At 38.6% G+C, this 21,626-nt stretch overlaps 1 protein-coding gene and 1 pseudogene across 1 annotated transcript; both read right to left on the reverse strand.

Moving 5' to 3' along the window:
- Positions 1 to 1,068: 1,068 nt before the first annotated feature.
- LOC148802933 (thioredoxin H1-like) lies at positions 1,069 to 4,156 on the reverse strand. Its single transcript, XM_088896658.1, has 3 exons — positions 3,934 to 4,156; positions 2,502 to 2,624; positions 1,069 to 1,717 (listed from the first exon to the last, which is right to left on the reverse strand). The coding sequence occupies exons 1-3, from the start codon at positions 4,012 to 4,014 to the stop codon at positions 1,460 to 1,462; spliced, it is 462 nt and encodes a 153-aa protein (XP_088752784.1). The 5' UTR covers positions 4,015 to 4,156; the 3' UTR covers positions 1,069 to 1,459.
- A 12,976-nt stretch (positions 4,157 to 17,132) lies between these two features.
- LOC104588111 (aspartic proteinase CDR1 pseudogene) lies at positions 17,133 to 18,476 on the reverse strand (annotated as a pseudogene).
- Positions 18,477 to 21,626: the final 3,150 nt, after the last annotated feature.

Here is a 21,626-nt window from a genome sequence, read left to right on the forward strand (position 1 = left end):
TATTAGGAACATCTCCCAATGATAATATCCAGAATGATGATGTCATCATCGGGAGATGTTCCCAATACACGGTGGGGATGTGTTGTGGGACATTGTGGGGGGGCTAATTCTGTCTCAGTTGGTCAATGGGATTTTGATCATCATTGACCAAGAATCTCATGTTCCTTTTTCAGATTTATGTGGGGATCTAGGGAAGTTTATTTAAGGCCCAATTTGTTTTTTGTTAAGTTACTTACCCAGGTAAACGCACTTACCTAGGTAAGTGTTTCCTGGGAAAGACTTACCCAGGTAAGTGCATTTACCCATGTTCTTTTATTTCCCATGTAAATAATGCAATGACCGTTTTAATCAAAAAAAATCTATTATTACAAGGAGCATTTTTGTCTCATTCAAGTGTCGGCAACTTTCTCCCAAAGTGAAAAAGTTATTTATGCACCTAAGAGATGGGATAAGCGATACCCAACAAAATAAACTTTCCCTAATCTCCACATAAATATGAAAAAAGAACATGGGATTCTTGGTCAATAGGAATCAAAATCCCATTGACCAATTTTCCCCCTCTCAAAATCCAGAAAAAAGAACCCCCCTAAATGATACCCATCTCTTAGGTGGGTAAATAACTTTCCCACCTAAAGGGAAGTTGTCAATACTTGAATGGGACAAAAATGCCCCTCTTAATAATGGATTTTTGTGACTAAAATTGTCATTATCTTTTTTACATGAGAAATTAAAGAATATGGATAAATGTATTTATCCGGATAAGTGTTTTTCTTATCCAAATAACTGCATTTGCCCAAATAAATAACTTCTCGAAAAACGAAGAGGGCCTTAATGAACTTATTAAAAGATATGGATAGTTTAAGTATTTTACTATTAATGATAGGCTGATAGCGCAAGGCAGAACTTTGAGCGCACAACAAATTAATTAAACAATCTGGTAATGAACGAGCTGGGGTTGGCAACCATCGACGAAGACGTGAGTCGAAATTTATTCGATACCATAAAACGAACTCAGTTTTGAATGGGAAATTTGGCGTGTTTGATTTTTTTTTTATTTTTTGATAGTATATACACTGTTACATTGAGAGTACAATATTATTTACAACAGTAGAGATTTATGTGATACGAAATCAAGAAAGACAAATGGAGAAGATAATAATTTCTCTATATATTCAATTCAATAGGTTACAGTTCTATTTATAATAGAGCGAGATACACTCAGGAAAGTAGGTCGGCAACCTAAAGTAGAATACAAGAAGGAAAGAAATGAGAGATAAGGAGATAAGATATGTACAGTTAATTATCTCCTAGAAGTAAGGAGATAATGATACTAATTTTGATGGAATACGCTATTGATAGAATTTATTAGGCCCAAAGTACAGAGAGAATGCATCCTGACCATGAATTGATACCAAATTCACGGGCAGTGGTTTATAGGGCAGGGGGGGGGGGGAGAGGGCTAGTTGTAGGGGGGACCGGAATTCAGAATTCTGCATCGTGTGTATTGGTACTTTTCCGTATTTTTTTTCTTCGGATCCCCAACCCATTTCTTTTGCGTCGAGTTAAGAAATGGTGGAACACATGTGGACCTGCCGGATTCCGTTATTATGTTAATCAACCCTTCTTTATTCGGACCCTCAACCTTTTTCTTTTGCTTCCCATCTTCCATTAACACGATTGTAGGATATATCTTCACCTCCATCTGTGAAGCAACAGACTGAAAATAACAAGTTTTAGTAATGATTAAAAAATAATTATATAGTGCCATTACTCATCAAGATCTCCCCACCCAATTCACACAAGTGTGTTTAAGATGATTCCTAAGCCATACAGTAGAAAAGAACTTTTATGCCTAACATGGATCAGAGAAAAAAATCTTTATATTTCCTCCTTTAGGTTGCGTTTGGCTTGAAAGAAAAGATAGGGAGTTTTTATAGGTTTTACTACCTTTACTTTCAAACCAAACACAGCCTTAGTGGTTTAAGGTTTCAGAGATAGTCCCAATGTTGATATTACTACCAATAAAAAACAACAAACGATATACTAATTTGTCAAACACACATCAGAATCTCTAATAACTAATAATCACTGTACAAGGATATTTTATTATTTATTAGAAATATATATTTTTTCATATATTACTTGTTTCTTGTACAAAAATATCAACATTATGAAACGATAGGCTGTACTCTGAATCCCCAAAAGAACTAATTCCATAATATGAAATATAATGAATTCAAAAGAAAGAAACAAAAAAGTATATTAAAGTTGGGTTTTAAATAACTTAAACTAATGTATAGGTTAAATTATTTAAAGACAATAAAGCTTTAACACTTTTAAAAGAACAAAACTAAGAGTAATATATGATATATCTTAGTAGCGGCCCTAATTTATTTCTTTTTGAATTTTATGAACATAGAGATAAGGTGTTGAGAAAAGATAGATTTTATCTTATATTTTTCAGACTTCAAATAAAATAAAATGAAATGATAGTGTCTCACCTTCAAGGCATCAACGTCCACCTTGAGAAACAATACATTGGGTCTTTTCTTGGCCTGATCTAAAACAGTCGGTAAAAAATCGCGTGCCGGTGCGAACCAGGAAGCAGTGAAAAAGGCAATCACCTGTACCAATTAATTACCCATCAGGAAAAAGCCAGCCACAATGAAAATTAGAAATGTTTTGAGTTTTTTCTAAAGATATAGGATGCATCGTGCATGGGAGACCTCAATAATTTAGGTGTGTCAATTGTTATCTGTTTGATCCAATCCGATCTAGTACAATGTAACTCTAATATAATCTAATGAATATTTTGGATTGTCTAATTTAATGTTTGGACTGTTCAATTTGTTTAAATTTGTTTTAATGTAGATTAATTCTAACCTAGTGGTTTATTGGCACCTATCTTCTTATCTTTTAATAATGGATCAAATATTGGCTCAATCCAATCTATTTCAATATAAATTCATTGCTGATGAACCAGATTCAATCCAATCCAATAAGTATTTTGAATCATTAATTCTGGATTAGTCCGATTCAATATATCCAACGTTTTTAAACTGCCATTGACCCGAACAGTCAAACCTTTTGGGTTGGGAACCGGTTCCGTTTTACCCCAAACCCGTTATTTGATCAAAAACCGTTGAAAAAATTAACAAACCTTTGACCCAAACGGTCGAACCGTCAACCCATTGACCTGTTCAACGGTTTTTATTTTTTAATTTTGTTGTCAGAACGAGTCGTTCATCTGAATCGGATGGTCAAACCATCAACCCAGAAACTGATGGCCAGAACGGTTTCATTTCCGGGTCGTTTTTTAAAACATTTTGTCTTGTTAGTTCATCCAACCTATCAAAATCATTGATTTTGGTTTGGATGTGGTCTAATCCAAAACCAATCCATTAACACCCCTAGACCACATGTGTTCTTCATCAGTGTTCAAAATTAATTATTTACGTGTTAAGTTTTTAGCCAATAACTTGTGAACAAGTTAAGCCTCTTTGGAGCATCTTTCTACTCAGGCTGTTGGTTGTTTAAAAGCTCGGTAGTCCGCATTTTCATCTTTTCTCATTTGATTAGGGGAAAATCTAGCTTCCAAAAGACACAAAAAGTTTGATTCGAACTTATTTCAGGAAGCTAGAAATGAAATTTCTCGTCTTTGTGCAGAAGACACCTCCAACCAAATAATCTATGGGCTACCAAGATTTTTATGTCAAAGCCCACACTGTCTTTTGGCTTTCAGATCTTTCAAGACAAACTTATCAAACGGCACCTTAGTCTTTCGAAACATTGATTTTAAAACCATGAATAGCGAGCGGTAACACCAGGGTTTTGGAGGCATGGATATATAAGGATGAACTATGTAGCCGCAGCTCCTATTAACAACAACAACTAACAACAAATTGATAGAAAGTAAAGACAGTGCGGGAATACCGGTTTTTCGGACTTTATAACGAAATTGTTCCAGGCCTCTTCCGATAAGCAGCCGATTAATTGCCGTCCATTCATCGCCATTGCTCCCACTTCCCATAGACCATACTTGACAAGATATCTCACATTTATAAGAGGCTATTCGCAAATGATGAAATATAAAGTTTGACAAATTACATATCGAAATTGGAGGTTTGACCGACTGAAACCCATCCGTGAACACAACAACCGCTATAAGTTGAAATTGGAGGTTTGTTTCTTCTATTGATTGATTTTTTAACTTGAAATGGGCTAATTCCCTGAAACTACCGAATGCGTATTTCCCCAATTCCCCGTCATTGTGACTGAAATTTTCTTTTCCTTCACGTTATTCCTTGAGAACAAATCCACTAGTGGAAATTTATATAATATGAGCCAAAATTATATTATTGCCCAGAAGGTATAATTATTAGCTTAGAACAAGCAAATTCCCAGAAATATCTTGATGAATTGTGATCTCTCTCTTCCTTGTACTCAATCAATCACAATTCTAAATTGTGATAGATTAGGAAACCAATCACTCAATAAATATTGTGATGAATTGTCTCTCTCGGTTTTAGACACGTACAAAATAGAGGTGGAGTACACTTCACTCTCAGTTTTGGATGACAAAAATTATTAGTTAATGTTTGTATTTCTGTGGTCCTCAACTTCAGACGTTGAACATATGAACCTTTCAAATTTAAGAAATGGTCTACAAGTCGACCCAGAGGACAAATCATAGTCTCATTTTATCATTCAGTTACTTCAGTGATTTGGGCATTCATTTTTAATTAAATATTTGAATGTGTATGATAAATAATATAAAAGGTAATATTTATAAAATTTAAATAATAATGACAAATTTTTAACCATATATTAATATATTATGATAATCTATATATTAAATTATTCATTTAACCAATAAAGATAATATAATTATGACTTAAACTATACATTATCATAATTGGGAATCAAGCTTTTAAAGAAAATGTTTCTTTTTTTGGAGGGGAAGAGTAAAAACAGAACAGGTTCCACAGGTAAAACCTGGAACCTCTAAGGCCAGAACCGACTCTAGAACAGACCTTGTAATGGGCCCGTGCATAGGATCTCATCATGGGTCAGTTCACCGGGAGAGACTCCTGTCTTCCCTTGCCCTTGCCCTTGCCCTTGCGTACAGACCCTATTGTGGCAATCGCGTGGGTGATTTGTCCAAGAGATCACCCGAACTCTCCTAATGGGTGATTTGTCCAAGAGACCACCTGAACTCTCCTCACTCTCTTTCTTGACTGAAAAACTGAATGCCTTTATTTCAATTCGTGGCTCTTTAAATAGGATATTACAGAAGGGAATTCCTAATTAAATTCAAACTCCAACTTGAACTCAAACTCCTAATTACCTACTCCTAATGTAAACACAATTCTTTACTTAAGAAGATAAGATAAGATAAGGATAAAAGATAAGGGATGGTGAAACTAGCGGCGAGTTGGCGAGCAGAGCGGACGTGGTAAGATAAGTGTGGGCCTACTCTGATGAGCTGTCATGTGGGCCCCGCCCTACTGCTGCTGACGGGTGGTGCACGCGTCTCGCAGTGTTGTTGCCGTGAGGTGCGTGCTGTTGTCGTGCGGTGCGTGTTGCTGTCGTGCAGTGCGTGCTGCTGCCTAGTGCTGCGCGCTGCCGGGCGGTATGTGCTGTTGTGCGTGTTGCCAGGCGGTGCGTACGGCGTGCTGTCGGGCTGCTATGCGGCGCTGCCAGGCGGTGCGTGCTGCTGGGCGGCCCGCTGTGCGTGCTGCTGCCTATGATTGCGCCGCAGTGCGCTGCCGGGTGGTGTGTCCATAACATCACACCCCTCCCGGACAACGAGCTTGTCCTCAAGCTCGAATTGGGTATCGAAAACACCCCCAAAGGAATCCTGGATGGCTTTGCCCTCCTGGATCGGGTTCCCATGGAGGGGGTTCATCCTCATCTTCCTCTTGTTTCACCAGGAGGCAAAAAAGTCTCTTGCACATGTGCCCTGCTGAGTAGAGTTCATCGCAATTAAAACATTGCCCCCTCGCCCTTCGTTCTGCCATCTCAGCCCTGGACAAGTGCTTAATAGGGGGTGTACCGCCGCTGCTCCCCACACTGGATGCTGATCTGGAATTGGTGTTCGTCTGTGGCTTCCGTTCTGGGCTGGCTGCTGGATATGAAGCCATTCCAAGTGGTTCCTTGTTGGCTGTCAGCAAAGACCCTCCTCCAATAGGCTTTGTGTTTGTCCAAGCCGCTACTAGGCATCCCATGCTGAACGGCCCTCGGCTAATCTGCAGTTTGCGCTCGAAAGCCCGGGCTAAATTCATTGTCGTGACCAGGTTAGGTGGGCTTTGCATCTCTACATCAACTCTCAGGGGTTCGGCTAGACCAGCTGTGAACATATCCACCTGCTGGTCTAGGCGTACTGAAGAGGCCCTAGCAAGAAGGGTCTGGAACTTCCGCTGATACTCTGCTACGGTCCCGGTCTGCTTGAGGTTAATGAGTTCCCCCAAGGGGTTGCTTGTCAATGGGGGTCCGAACCGAAGGAGGCAGTACGACTTGAACTGATCCCAACTAAGACCTGGTTCCTCCTGCTCCACTCGGTAGAACCAGAGCTGCGCTTCTTCGGTCAGGTGGAACGCGACCAGGCTGACCTTGTCCCTGTCATCGGTGCGCTGGTTGCGGAAGAACTATTCGCAACGGTGCAACCATCCCAATGGGTCTCCAGCGCCGTTGTAGGACGGAAATTCTAGCCGACTGTATTTGGGGATAACAGCGGCAGTAGGGGTGGCCGTCTAATGTTCGCCAGGCGTTTTTGCCCAGTCCGGTCTGCGGTTGTTGTTGGTGGCGGTTCCTTCTGAGTTTCTTTCCCTATTAGCTAAGAATGTCTCCAGCAAGCGTCGAAGCTCCCGGACATCATCCTTGACCTCACGTACCTCCATGCTGGTCTTTGCAAGTTTGTGTTCCAGTTCGTGGACCTTGGAAGACAGCAGCTCTTGTTCCCCCATGACGGTAGGCTCTGATACCAAAATGTTATGGGCCCGCGCGTAGGATCTCGTCACGGGTCGATCCACCGGGAGAGACTCCTGTCTTCCCTTGCCCTTGCCCTTACGTATAGACCCTATTGTGGCAATCGCGTGGGTGATTTGTCCAAGAGATCACCCGAACTCTCCTAATGGGTGATTTGTCCAAGAGACCACCCGAACTCTCCTCACTCTCTTTCTTGACTGGAAAACTGAATGCCTTTATTTCAACTCGTGGCTCCTTAAATAGGAGATTACAGAAGGGAATTCCTAAATAAACTCAAACTCCAACTTGAACTCAAATTCCTAATTACCTACTCCTAATGGAAACACAATTCTTTACTAAAGAAGATAAGATAAGATAAGGATAAGGGATAAGGGATGGTGAAACTGGCGGCGAGTTGGCGAGCAGAGCTGACATGGTAAGATAAGTGTGGGCCCACCCTGATGATCTATCATGTGGGCCCCGCCCTACTACTGCTGTCGGGCGGTGCGCGCCTCGCAGTGCTGCTGCCGTGAGGTGCGTGCTGCTGTCGTGCGGTGCATGCTGCTGCCGTGCGGTGCGTGCTGCTGCCTAGTGCTGCTACCGTGCAGTGCGTGTTGCGCACTGCCAGGCGGTACATGCTACTGTGCGCTCTGCCGGGCGGTACGTGCTACGTGCTGCCAGGCAATGCGTGCGGCGCGCTGCCGGGCGGTGCGCTGAGCGGCCCGCTGTGCGTGCCGCTGCCTATGACTGCGCTGCCAGGTGGTGTATCCATAATAGACCTTTACAAGCTAGGTTCTGATTCCAAAAATCTGGAAGCAATTCTTACAAGGTAGGTTTGAGGTTCTGCCATGAAACCAAACTAAATCGATCCATGCACACCCCTAGTATTTACAAATAAGACTTCACCAATATTCAAGTACCAAAGATTAACCAAATTTGGATTCAATTAAATATTTGAATTCGATCATTTAATTCAAATATACAAATCTAAATCAGATCTAATTGATTACCATTATATACTTTATAACATAAAGAAATAATCTATTATATTAGAGAAAAAATAAAGGATGTTTAGGTCATTTGGTATGTTTACATTATTGTTATAATTGGTTCAAAATTCAAATATTTATCGGTTTGAAATCCAATTCAATCCCATGCAAAATAAGTTTCATATCTAAACTTTTACCGAATATTACCATAGATGTTTGACAAATCTCAGGTTATGAGGTTATATCTTGTTGGATGGGTATTTTGGAGATATGTATTATTCCATGCCCATCCAAAGCAATCCATCTAACAGTTAAGTTAGACATCCAAATTCGATTCTATATCCGATAGATATTGAAATTAATATCGGATTAGGCAAAACCGAATTCGAACCCAATTAGAAAATTTGATATCTAACGGATATTGAAAATTAATATCTGAATTCAAATCCGATTGAATGTTAGAATATTTGATTTGATTCAAATTCGATTAATTATTTATTTTAGATAATTAATAAATATTTTATTGATATAAATATATAAATATATAAATTATTTATATCTTAATTATTATATATAAATTATATAAAATATTTTATATATTATATATAAGAATTAATTAATCGGTTGAATTTGGATATTTATTGAACCGAATCAGGTCATATCCAAATTCAAATATGATTAACTATTCGGTAAGAATAAAATATCCGAATTCGACCGATTAGATATTCGAATTATCCGAATTCAATTCGATTATATCGAATATCGAATTCAAAATTGAATTTTCGAATACCGTTGACACCCCTACAATTAACCAAGTTTTTACCAGTCACATATCTCATATATATAATTGGAATGGTAGCAAACCTATGGGTAGCATTTCACATGGTAAAATAAGCCCTTGTTTCATATCACAATAAGTGGTGGGACCACAATAAGCACTTATTCCTATTTAGTAAAAAAAAGCCACAAATAAGTGCGTATTTCAAACATAAGTACTTAAAAAATAAACAACCTTTGGGCTGCTTATTTTAATTGCTTAAATTTAAAGTGCACCCTTACAAATGGAGAAAACTCTATCGCCTTCTCCAATCACAGAGGGTCCTCTTGCAGTGACAGGCTGAAATAGGGAGGGTGACCGGTGAACGAAGAAACGACCAAGAACTTCAGCTATGTTGTTCAATGCAGTCTACTAAACCAGGGATCGTTAGTTTTCCACGTCTATTAACTTGTTCTTCGACTGTTTTCTTTATACTCCATCAAAATCTTTGGTTTATTATGCCCTGTTCTGCATTTTGAACTCGGATTCAACGATGGTTCTGAGATCTCTTGGATTGGAGCATTATTTGGGGGTCATTCTTTTTTTGGATTTTGAGGGGGGAAACCAAGATAGTCATATTCTTTTTTCAGATTTATGTGGAATCCACAGAAAAGTTATTTTCTTTGGTAAGTGATACCCATCTCTTAGGTGGATAAATAATTTCTCGCTTGGGGGAAAATTGACAACACTTGAATGATACAAAATTTTCCTTTTTAATAATAGTTTTTTATGATTAAAATGATTATTTTCTTATTTACCTAAAAAATAAAAAAGAATATACATAAATACACTTACGTAGATAAATATTTTCTAAGAAATACTTACTTAGGTAATTACATTTATTCAAATAACTTCCCGAAAAACGAATAAGGCCTTGGTGGACTCGTGGTTCATCCTCTTCTCTCGTCAGATATGGTGAGTCCAACGTTGCTCCCCCCTTCTAACGTCATCTGTTTTTGCTCATCACATTTAATGGCACGCTGCAAATTTATTCTCTATATAGTTTTTGTGTTCCTTATAACATAAAAGACTAGTAAATAGCATTTTTTTTACCCTGGTTTCAGGACTTTCGCATTATAGCATTACACAGTGGTGTTTTGAGCATATTTGAAATTAGTCAGGTTTTCATAGGGAGGGTTTTGCAATTGGACTTCTTGCATATGCATAGTCCCAAACATTTTAGATTATTATTATTATTATTATTATTATTATTATTATTATTATTATTATTATTATTATTATTATTATTATTATTATTATTATAAATGAACTTTTATTATTGTTATTGGTATTATTATTGTTATTGTTATAGTAATAATGCCACATGTGTGTCATGTGGGCCCATGTGTAGTTCCACATGCATTACATATGGACCCATATGTCACTCAAAGGAGTGGTGTAGTAAGTTCATTGGAAATAAACAATATAATATTCAAAAACTAATATTTATATGGATTTATGAAATAAGGGGTACAAATGTCATTTCTACAAAATTAAGTACTTATTGGAAAGTGGTTCGTCAAACATGAGGATCCCAATAAGTACTTAAAACAAGTATAAGTGGTTTGAGAAAGGGATCATCAAGCATCAATAAGTACTTATTTCTCAGACCACTTATTCACCAAATATAACATCCTATGAATTTTGATAAATGCCACCTGACCTCATAATATGACAATCATTCAAATGTCATGGAATCTAACGGTGATCTATATACCATGTCAATGGTGTATAAACTGATGGACCCAGTACCTAACATGGCTAAATCTGATTTCTGCTTGGGTTGAGAAATTAGTACCTTCGGTAAGCTTGGGATGGGTGGAGGTGGGTGGAGGTTGAGTAGTACGTTACACTTCAGTTGGGCTTTAGTTGGTGGCCCTAAATCATGTCCAAGTAGCCTTTACATACCCACTTGTAAATTGCTAAATATAACAATCATCCGTGCAGTAAAATAAAAGCAATGAAAGGACCTCATTCCTTATCGAGTTCTCATTTTTGCACTAGCTGTTGATCCCTCTCTTAACCCTCACACTCCCTTAATCCACGTAGTCAGATGCTGTTTTCACCACTATCCCTGATATCTTCTTGTTAACCCTCGCAACCTTCTGCTACTGCAAGTCCGAGACATGTCCTTTTCCAAAATGGCTGAAGACTCCCATGACTTGGGAAAAATAATGGAAAAGCAAAGCTCACCTGTCACAACCCAATAGATTGATGATCTGGGTAAGGATCTGGAAAAGTATGCATCCATTGTTAGTCCCCACTTAGAAATCAATGTGGAGCCGGTACAAGAAGCAACAGAGGTAGTTAATAAGACCTTAAGAGGAAGAATATTTCCTTGCATTAAAGTTTCTATGTAAAACGTCCAAGCATTTATTAAAAATGCATGGAATCCGATGTACCTAGTCGAAGTTGGCCATAACGATAGCGGTGGTTGGATGTTCATTTTTGAGCAGGAAGAAAACATTTTGAAAATTCTAAATGGAGGCCCATGGTTCATTCGGGGGAGTTAGATGCTAGTAGCGGCCTGGCAAGATGGCACTGCAGGAGAGAAGATTAAGTTGTGGTTCCAAAAAATATGGCTTCAAATGCACAACATTCCTAGGAACTACATATTCGACCACCATTGCAAGCTTTTTGCATCTGCAGCTGGGAGAGTTCTAGAGGACAATGCAGAGATAGAACCTAGGAAGCCTACTCGATGATGCATGGTAAGACTGCATGTAGAAATCGACCTTTGAAAGTCATTACTAAGGGGCTTCTTTCTGAACAATAACAATAACCCAGTTTGGGTTAGGTTTGCTTTTGAAAACCTCACAAAACTGTGTATCTACTTTTGAAAACCTCACAAACCTCAAAATGGAAGTGAGCCGAGTCAAGTAACAGTTCAACTCGGAAACAGCAAAAGCAAGAAATGATTATTCAAGGCTCGAATTCTGAGGAGCAACAGATTAAAATATAATCAACTACAATAGGCAGATATGGCATAATTAATCCCACAACGGGCTCGAGAAGGAGAGGCAGACCCTTCAAATATCAATCCTCGCTGAAGGATCATTTAGATTCCCAAACGATGTTAGATAATTCCCTAAATTTTGGTCCAACTCTTGAGGAGCTAATCGGTCGCCAATTTGTTGCATCCCTAAGGAAATGGATACAGGAAATGAGAAGATCTAACAATGCTTCCTTTGAAGTAAACTCCATCACTAGCTCTAGCACCCCAGATCTCCTACCGGTCCATCAAAGTTCACTGCTTATGCATGACCAAGATCTGGACCACTCTGAAAGGAACTTGAACAAACTCACATGCCTAGAGGATTCTTCATGGATAGAAACTTGGGACAATCTCTGGACAAAGCAGCAGCAACAAGTTGCATCCTTAACAACTCTTGTAATTCATGTATTCATTTATTTATATTCTCTGTTATACATTATTTTTATCCAAATGAATCTGTACTTCTCTGCTTTGGATTACCTGGATTTACTTTACTTGCCCTACTATTTCAACTTAGTGCTAAACAATATGAAAATCTTGGCTTTGAATGTAAGGGGAGGGAAACACAAGGAATTACAAAGAACTATTAGGAGATGGTGCAAGTCTCAAAATCCTGACATCCTATTTCTTGCTAAGACAAAGATGTCAGATGAAGAGGCCATGAAGTGCTTGAAATCCCTAGGATACTATAATTATAAAACTGTAGGATCAGTGGGCCTGAGTGGGGGATTACTATGTACTTGGAAGGACAACCTAAATATTACAGTAGTTGACAGCTCACAGAGGTTTATAGAGTTAACTGGGATTGGTAGTACTTTAGTTGTCCCTTGGAACATACTCCTCCTATATGGTAATCCTATTTGTGGGGATAGAGCTGCTTTCTGGGAATACCTTATAACTTCAAAATCATACCTAAAAGGGACTCCTCAGCTACTCTTAGGTGATCTAAATGACATGGTCTATTCGGAGGACTATGCTAGACCCAGTGACAGAATTAGAACTTCTCAACACCTCAGAAACTTGATTGACCATTTTGCTCTCTCAGACCTGGGATACTCAGGACCCTACTTTACTTGGACAAATAAACAACATGGAAGAAAATGGGTGAAGGAAAGACTAGATAGAGGCTTTGCCAGTGTAGAATGGCTAACTTGGTCCCCATAAACCAAATTATCAACTTTGCCAGCTATAAACTCTGATCACTCCCCAATTCTGCTCAATACCAAGCTTGGCCCATCAGAAGGGAAAAAATAGTTCCATTTCTTACCAATGTGGGTTCATCATAAGGACTGTGACAAAATGGTAGCAGAAATTAGAACCAAGCAATTGATGGCTCTAGAGCCCATTCAATTACAACTAGGCTTAAATCCCTAAAGAACCATTTCAAAGCCTAGAATAAGACCACCTATGTGATATAAGCAAAGATCTAGTAGAACTGGAGAAAGCAATTATACTAGCTCAGTCAAATCAAGAAGAAACCAACAAACTAGAAGATTTGGAAGCCAAGTACAATAAATGGCTCCTTGTTGAGGAGCAATTATGGAGGCTAAAATCTAGAGAACTTTGGCTCTTAGAAGGGGATAGAAATACAAAATTCTTTCACCATCAAACAAAATTAGGAAGGAGATGGTTTGCAATTGAATGTCTAAAAGAAAACCAAGATAGTTGGGCCACTGATCCAAAGGCCATAGCAAACCTCCTTAAAAGCCATTTCCTAAATAGTTTAGGACTTGAAGAAAATTCTAACCCAACCCTCTTAGAAGGGTTCCATTTCAACCAAAACTCTACTGAAGAGAGTCACCATCTTCTAACACCCCCCCCCCCAAAAAAAAATAAATAAATAAATAAATAAAGAAGTTCAGCAAGCCTTATTCCAAATGAACCCTCACAAAGCCCTAGGTCGGGATGGCTACACAGCTTTCTTTTTCCAACACTACTGGAATCTGGTAGGGGATGATATCACAAATATGATCCAAAACTTCTTTCACTCGAAAAAACTGCTAAAACAAGTGAACCATACCAACCTTGCCTTCATACCAAAACAGAGAGGTGCAAAAAAAACATAACACTTTAGACCAATCAGCTTAAGCAATGTACTTTACAAAATCCTAGCAAAAGTCCTGGCCAATAAAATAAAACCCCTGCTCCTAGCTCTAGTCCAACAAAATCAAGCAGCTTTTATCGAAGGCAGAAGCATTACAGATAACATCATTCTTGCCAAAGAAATCATTTACAAACTGAGAACTCATAGGGGAAAAGGGAAATGGGCAGCTTTGAAAATTGATATGGCTAAAGCTTTTGATAAAATGGGTTGGAGGTTCCTCATAGAAACTATGAAAAATATGGGCTTTCCAACAACATGGTGTCAACTAATCTGACAATGCATTTCTACCCCATCCTTCTCAATAAAGCTCAACGGGTCCTCCTATGAGTTGTTTACCACCAAAAGAGGATTAAGACAATGAGACCCCCTCTCTCCCTACCTTTTCATTATTGGTATGCAAACCCTCTCAGCCCTGCTACGTAGAGAAGAAAGTCTCTCAAAACTCCAAGGAATCAAACTTGCAAAAAACTTAGAGCCCACCACTCATCTTTTATCTGTAGATGACTACTTCATATTTTGCAAAGCTGACCCTAAATCTTTTCATTACATCAAAGCCACCCTCAGGTTATTTGAGCAAATCTCGGGACAGCACATAAGCTTTGCAAAATCTGGGGTTATGTTTAGCAAAAAATTTTACAAAATTCACCAAAAGTTGCTAAGAAGAGTAATAAAAATGAAAATAATAGGTTACAACCCCAAATATCTTGGGACTTAGTTAACAGAAGAAGAAGGTGGAAAGAGAAACACCCACAAACATCTTGCTGAAAGTATCTCCCAAAAGATAGAACTTTGGCAAGCAAAAACCCTTTCCCAAGCTGGTCGAACCACTCTCATCAAAGTAGTCACCCAAAGTATCCCTTTGTACATTATGCAAACAAATTACCTTCCCATGGGCTTATGCAAGAAAATGGATAAACCACAAAAAAATTTTTGGTGGTCAGGAAGATTCAAAACAGCTACAAACTACAACATAAAGTGGATTACAATCTACTCCCCCAAAACCCTAGGAGGGCTAGGGATAAGGAGATTCTCTTTAACGAATAAAGCTTTACTGCTGAAGTCACTCTGGAGACTACTAAATCTTAGGGACAGTCTTTGGGCCCAGCAACTAGAAGCAAAATATGTCAAAGAAAAATGTTTCTTTGACTTGAAAGCTAAAGCCTCAAACTCGGGATGGTGGAAGAGTATTATCAAATTAAAAGATGAGCTGAAATCTCATTTTTTCTAGAAGCTTGGAGATGGGAGATCTATCTCGGCATTCCTAGATCCCTAGGTCCCTCAACTAGAGAATAATGTCCCAACAAGAAGAGTTGAGAGCTTAGAACCTCTACATCTAAAATTCTGTGAGTTAATCACAGAAAATTTAACCTGGATTGTTAATCTCCTTTATAACTCTTTTGATGATAGAAGTGTGGAAGCAATCCTTACCATCCCCCTAAGGACTCAATAGCAACCTGATAGTCTTCTCTAGAAAGACTCAAAGAATGGAGAATTCTCTATGAATTAGGCTTATCATTCTCTCTTAGTAACCACATTTCAAATTCAAACAAGTATAGTGAGATGGTCTAGAATCTGGATGAGTCCATGCTCCTATAGATGTCAAGTTTTATGTGGAAGTACCTCCATAAAGTTGTTCGAACAAAAACAGAAATATGGATCTACAAAAGAAGAGAATATACTTGGTGTACTTTTTGTAAGGCATCTCCAAAAACCCAGGAACACCTCTTCTTGGAATGCCCTCTATCAAGGGTCGTTTGGATGCAGGCCTAAGTTGGACTCGTATCGGAGGCCTTTCTGAACTCTGGTCAAGATGATCTGATAGAATGGTGGTGGCATCACAATAATCATATACAGAACAAAGCCTTAAAGTACACTTTATCTTGCAAAAGCCTGTGCAATCTTCAGAAGTATATGGGATGTGAGAAATGATCAAAACTTTAATAATGGGAAACCAGACCCTATACAGATCCTGCGTAGGGTGGGTAACTACTACACCATTAAAGACATTAAGCTTCAAAAATCGCATTCAATTCAACTGCATATAGATTGGGACTTGCAACAGATTCTTCACTCAGATCTTCCGATCATCCTAGTGGATGGTTCATGGAGCACCTCCACACAAAATGCATCCATTGGACTCTTTATGTTCTTACACAGTTCTCCTCTTCTCATTGTAGAAGGATAACCGTGCATGGCAAGATCATCAGCAGCAGCTGAGTTTTGGGAAATAGTAAGAGGTTTACGTAAGTTTTTTTGTATGGGTTTCAAAGCAGGTTTTTTGCTATCAGATGTAATAGAAGTTCTTTTGAAGATAGAAGGAGCCGAAAAAAACATCACTTGGGAGTTGCAAGCACTGTATGATCATATATTTGAATTGCTTTTACTTTTTGAAAATATGAAAGTGATGTATGTAAACAAGGAAACAGTTAAGCCAGCTCATGAATTTACAAAGAGAGTTAGGCTTAAAAACATTTATGTAAATAGTACTTACTCCCCTACATACTTAGCTACATGCTTTTTGGAAATTTGTAAAAAGGGGACTCAAATGTATCCGTGATGTTTTTTAGTGGATCCTTTTACTGAGAGAAAAAAAAATCATATAGGAAACAATGTTGGGAAAATTAAAAAATAAAAATTATATTAAAACACACTTGGATGCTTAAACAGAAATTGATGACAATGGGGCAGTTTTGGGAAGGGTTTTGTAAATTTAAAACCCACCCAGCTCCCTCCCAACCTGTACTTTATCCAAAATGTTAGTTGGTTGGATTTTTAGAATCCAAATCCTTGATACATGAAAACACAAAACCCTCCCCAACCCTATCCTTTACGTATTTGAGGATGAGGCCAATTGAGTCCAAAATCCATATCTAATTTTCTATTATTTCTTGTACACACACGTAATAAACAAGTAAAATAATATGAACAAACATCAAAATTTCCAAACATAACTAGGGCATGTAAACAAATTCATACACTATCAATTATCCTTCACATGAAATTCAAAATATTATTAAATTCAACACCAATACATAAGTTCATGTGCCTTGCAACATGGGAGAATTGGGTTTAGCTTGATAAATAGTCTACTCATTCGCATACCATTGTAAAATCCTAAAAATCCTAAAACCTGTCATGACCCCAATATCCGTTTTTCAAGAAAAAAAAAAACTGCTTAAAAGGGGTGATCACCCACTAGAGTGGTAAGGTAGAAATTGCCATCCCTAAGAAATTCTAATAAGATTAGAGGGGCCCAAAACCCTAATTATTATACATGAGGAATAATACAAGAGCAAGCACGAGATAGAATGAGAATGCAAATAGAACCCTAGGAGCACCGCATGTAGAAGGAGCAAAGAATACCATCTTTTCTTCAAGGTCGTATGCAATGTTGAAGTTCTGCTGTGCTAGACAACCAAAAATTTGCTCTTCATCATCAGGCAATATTGTCAGGCAAACAGGACCCCCCTGACGTTTAGCGAAGGTATTAAGTGGGGGGAGAACCAAATCCGCATTCAAGAAGTGAAAGGTTATTGCAGGAAGGCCGTCCAGTGTTTCAGTCTTGTAACACAGTTCTGATTCTCCTGATGGATCTTGCACAACCGGAAGACCGATCACCTTCGTTAACACTGCAACCAATTGTTGGTATGTTTGGCGATTTATGAAGGTGTACGTAGTGCCCGTATCAATAACAATGTTTCCGGCAGTCGGATCAACACCGTTCGTCACCACCTTAAGCATTTGATTTTGAACGCTGATCCCATTTAGCTGAACGTAATATGACATCGCCGGTGACATCAATGGTGTTGAAACAGTATTACTGTACTTAACAATGGCGTCCGAACCGAATTTCATGAAGCTGCTCAATTTTCCTTCCTGTACTGGAACCAAGCAGTAGGAGAACTTGCCCTCGATCAATGGATTTAACTGGGATATGAATGAATAGGGCCCAGTTCCTAGTCCTAATCCAACCAGTCCTGTGTCGTGACCGTCGAACCCACTGTTATTGTGCCCACAACCAATCACAAACTTGGGTATGGAGATATTCTGGGCGCCAGAGGATTGCAATGTAAGGGTCTCTAAGGCTAGAACTCCATTGCTGAAAGAACCGTCTTCATAGATATAGGAATATTGGCATCTGCGATCAGCATCGCAGAAGGATGGATCTACAGCTTGACAAGCTTCGGACTGACAAGATAAATCTCTGTAGGATGAAGACTTGTTGGGGTCGTAGATGGGTGCAATTTGTTTGAAACAACTCTTGCAAGGTTTGCACTGAATCCATGTCAGATCGCTTCCAGTGTCGGCGACGGCAAAAAACTCCACCGGAGGAGTGCCGATAGAGAGTTTCAGCAGATACTCGAACTTGTTTGGAATTACCATAGAACGAATGGTTTTGTTCACCAAAGGAGCAGAAGAATGGTTGATGGAAAGCTTATAATTGAGGCATTGTGAAGGGCTCTGAGGATGGTTGTAGAATGGAGAGGCAGGGGAGTCACGGTGGATAAGTTGGACATTGAAGCCACTATTGTTGCTGGCTTCGACGTGAAGAAAGATGAGCAACAAAGAAACTACTCGTACAGGGACAGAAAAGAAGGTCGCCATGGCTTGGTGAGACGGCAGGAAAGCAGGCAACTAACAGAGAATCAGAAGGTTTTAGAGAAAAACGTTAACAATACTACACCTTAATTGGAGGTGTAAAGAAATTTATAGGATTGGGTTGACTGTTAACATCTACTCTAGATTCCTATGAGACCAAGGAGACTTTCAGTATTTTGTTTGTACGTGATCGTGTTTCATACAAACAAGGAAAGGAAAAAGTTGAATCCAAATACAATTTTAGAAGCTCCAGATTTGCGTTCTTGTCTTCTAATTCTTAAGATGGATTATCTGCATTCGGATCTGCTACCCACAAAATGATTTCACATTACTAAGACGCCACCACTGTGTGCTGGGAACCTCTCTCCGTAATGACAAAAAAAAGAGAGATCACATCTTCACCCCACAAGGGGGCGCCCCACAGCACATCCTGATCTTGTATTACATCTATCGTTGATGTCTCATTATCTTAAAGTATTCCTAATGCACAACTGCAATGCCCTGTGAGTAGAGACGTGGGAATAACTAGTGGGCCGTAACAGATCCGAGCCTGGATTATAAGACTGAGATCCCTTTCGGTTTTCTTGGGTCTGTATGCTTGTTTTGTGTGGCTGGCTGAATAACACCGTACTCACACTTAGGGAGATATTGCCGATGTAAGACTGCAAGGGGCTTTGCGAATGGTGTGAGCACTAAAGCCGATATTGGCTCTATTCCAAATAATGTTTTAAAAACCAATCTGAAGGCCGATCTGCTTTTCCCTCCAGGTTACGGGTCATCAGTTCGTTGAACAGGTTGATCGGTTCAGACCGTTCGGATCAAATGATTCCTTTTTATTTTTTAATTGAAATGGGCAAAGCGATTCCGGTCGGTTTTTAAAAATTGCTATAATTAAAAACCACAAAGAAACATTAAGATTGGAAAGGTAAAATCAATTCGGAGGAGAAAAAAAGGTGTAAATTGAATCAGAACTTACATTGTTGAGAATGTTTGCCTTTTCTGAGTAGACTGAGAGAAGTTTCCAAGTTTGGAATCTGAGCCATTAAAGAAGAAGAAAAGAGCTGCGAGAATTTGTCTCGCTCCCTCTACATGTTTGTGTCAGCTTGGAGTTGTAAGGGAGTGGAGGAGTCCGCGTTCTATGCACCCATGGGTGCACTAGACAAGTGCACCCACCAATGAGAGGCAAACACATTAGCTCATGGGTCTTGAAAATAAATTAACCGAGCATTCACCGTTAACAGCCATTCAACTGGTTGAACCGGCCACTAACAGACAAAAATCCAAAATAAGATTTGGAAGCTTCATTCGAACTCCCCTCCCATGCTCTCTCATCTGAGCCCTAGCCTTACCCAGTGACCAAATCACCGACGAAACCCCTGTGCATCGGACGTCTGACGACGTGCAATCAACCGGCGGCAAGAAAACAACTGGCAATACAGGACAACTCCTCATTCTCATTTTTGTTTATTTTTGAATGGCTTGGCTATGAAGCCTACTTGTTTTTGAATGGTTCTAATGAAGCCGAAGAACTCCTTCCTCTCTGAACTCCAAAGCGCCAGTACCTTGTTCTCCAAATCCAAGACCCAAAAACAGGTATCTCTCTAGCATTTATTGATATTAAAGGTTTAAAATTGTAATTCCAACATTTCTCTTGTTATGCCTTGTAGTTCCTAGATCCCATTCCGTATCATACTCTGATTAACTGAAAGTTTGAAACTGGGCATCTGGTGATTACTTGGGCCATAGATTACTTTCATGCAATTGAAGAATATACCCTCCAAACTCCTAAGACAATATTGTGAATTATTTGTAATTAGGTGTAGTTCAATAATAACCTAGGCAATTTAATATACTTGTTTGGTAGGTTAAACAAATAAATGTTATTAATTGTAGAGTGAACCTTGCATGCAATTGTTAGTTTTGGATAGATATTTTTATTTTGTAACTAAGCATTCATAGTGCAAGGGCTAGGGGATATGGTAGCAAAGAAATGAATATGTTGCAAAATGTCATATAAACCCAATGAAAAGAATGGAAATAAGAGGATCATACATTCAGGTAAATTATCCTCATATCTCTCTGTTGATTTGAGAAAGCTACATAATAAACACTACCAGAGGCAATGACTCGTTATGATTTAAACAAGAAATATATGAATTGACTAGGAAATCAATAAGAATGTGTATAAAATATAAAGCCACAAGGTCATAAGGAGAAACATGAAATTATGTCTAAAGGAACTGGAAAAGAGAAGAAACAAAGAGTTGCAATTCAAATATTATTTCCAGTTTATTCTTGCTGAAACGGAAAAGTTCAAAAGGGAACATATCCATCACTACTCCCAATATAATGCACATCAATTGAGCCTGATCACAGGATTTTAGAACTTAAATTAAATACCCCCATCACAAAATGCAAACGAATTCCACTTGAACATCAAAGACCTGAAAAGAAGACAAAACATTGAAGAAATTCACGTGCAAAAACAGTTAAAACTAAAGAACAAGAAACTGGAAAATAGAAAGACCCACTTCAAATTACATGTGCACTATGATAATTCATCATCACTTCAACAAAAAATAGTGTCAAGATAAAGCAAAAAGGAGTAAAATAGATCAATGGAAACTACAATACCTTAGACGATAATCTAAGTATCGATGAACAGCCTTGAATCCCAAGGAAGATTGTGAAGAGCATTGAGTAAAGGAATGTTATTGTGACAAGAGCATTGTCTATGAGGAGAAAAATAGAAATTTTCATTAAAATGTGCAATGCAAAAGAAAAACAAAAAATTGAGTAAAGGATCCACAATTGCAAAGATGGGTTTTTGTTTTCTTCTGATCTCTTGTGAAAATTTAGGAGAAAGAAATACGTATGGAAACCAGATGGGTCGCTTTTCATCTTTGAGGTGAAGGAAGCAACGACCAACCCCCTTTGCCATTCAAAAGTAACGCCACCAATAAGTTATAGGTTATACGCTACCTCTCCATTTTCTTTAGTTAACTATTTCTTACCCAAATACCGAAGCCATTCAATTGCTTCAATTAATGTAAAGCATTTTATCAAATTGTAATTACATATATACCCTCTAGAGACCTCAAGATATAGGGCTAAAGTTGTCCGGTAAAGCCAAGAGGCCCAAGACCCCCTATTTGA

This window comes from Nelumbo nucifera, chromosome 1 (genome assembly GCF_055504915.1).
Source record: "Nelumbo nucifera cultivar China Antique chromosome 1, China Antique-T2T, whole genome shotgun sequence".
Taxonomy (NCBI): Eukaryota; Viridiplantae; Streptophyta; class Magnoliopsida; order Proteales; family Nelumbonaceae; genus Nelumbo; species Nelumbo nucifera.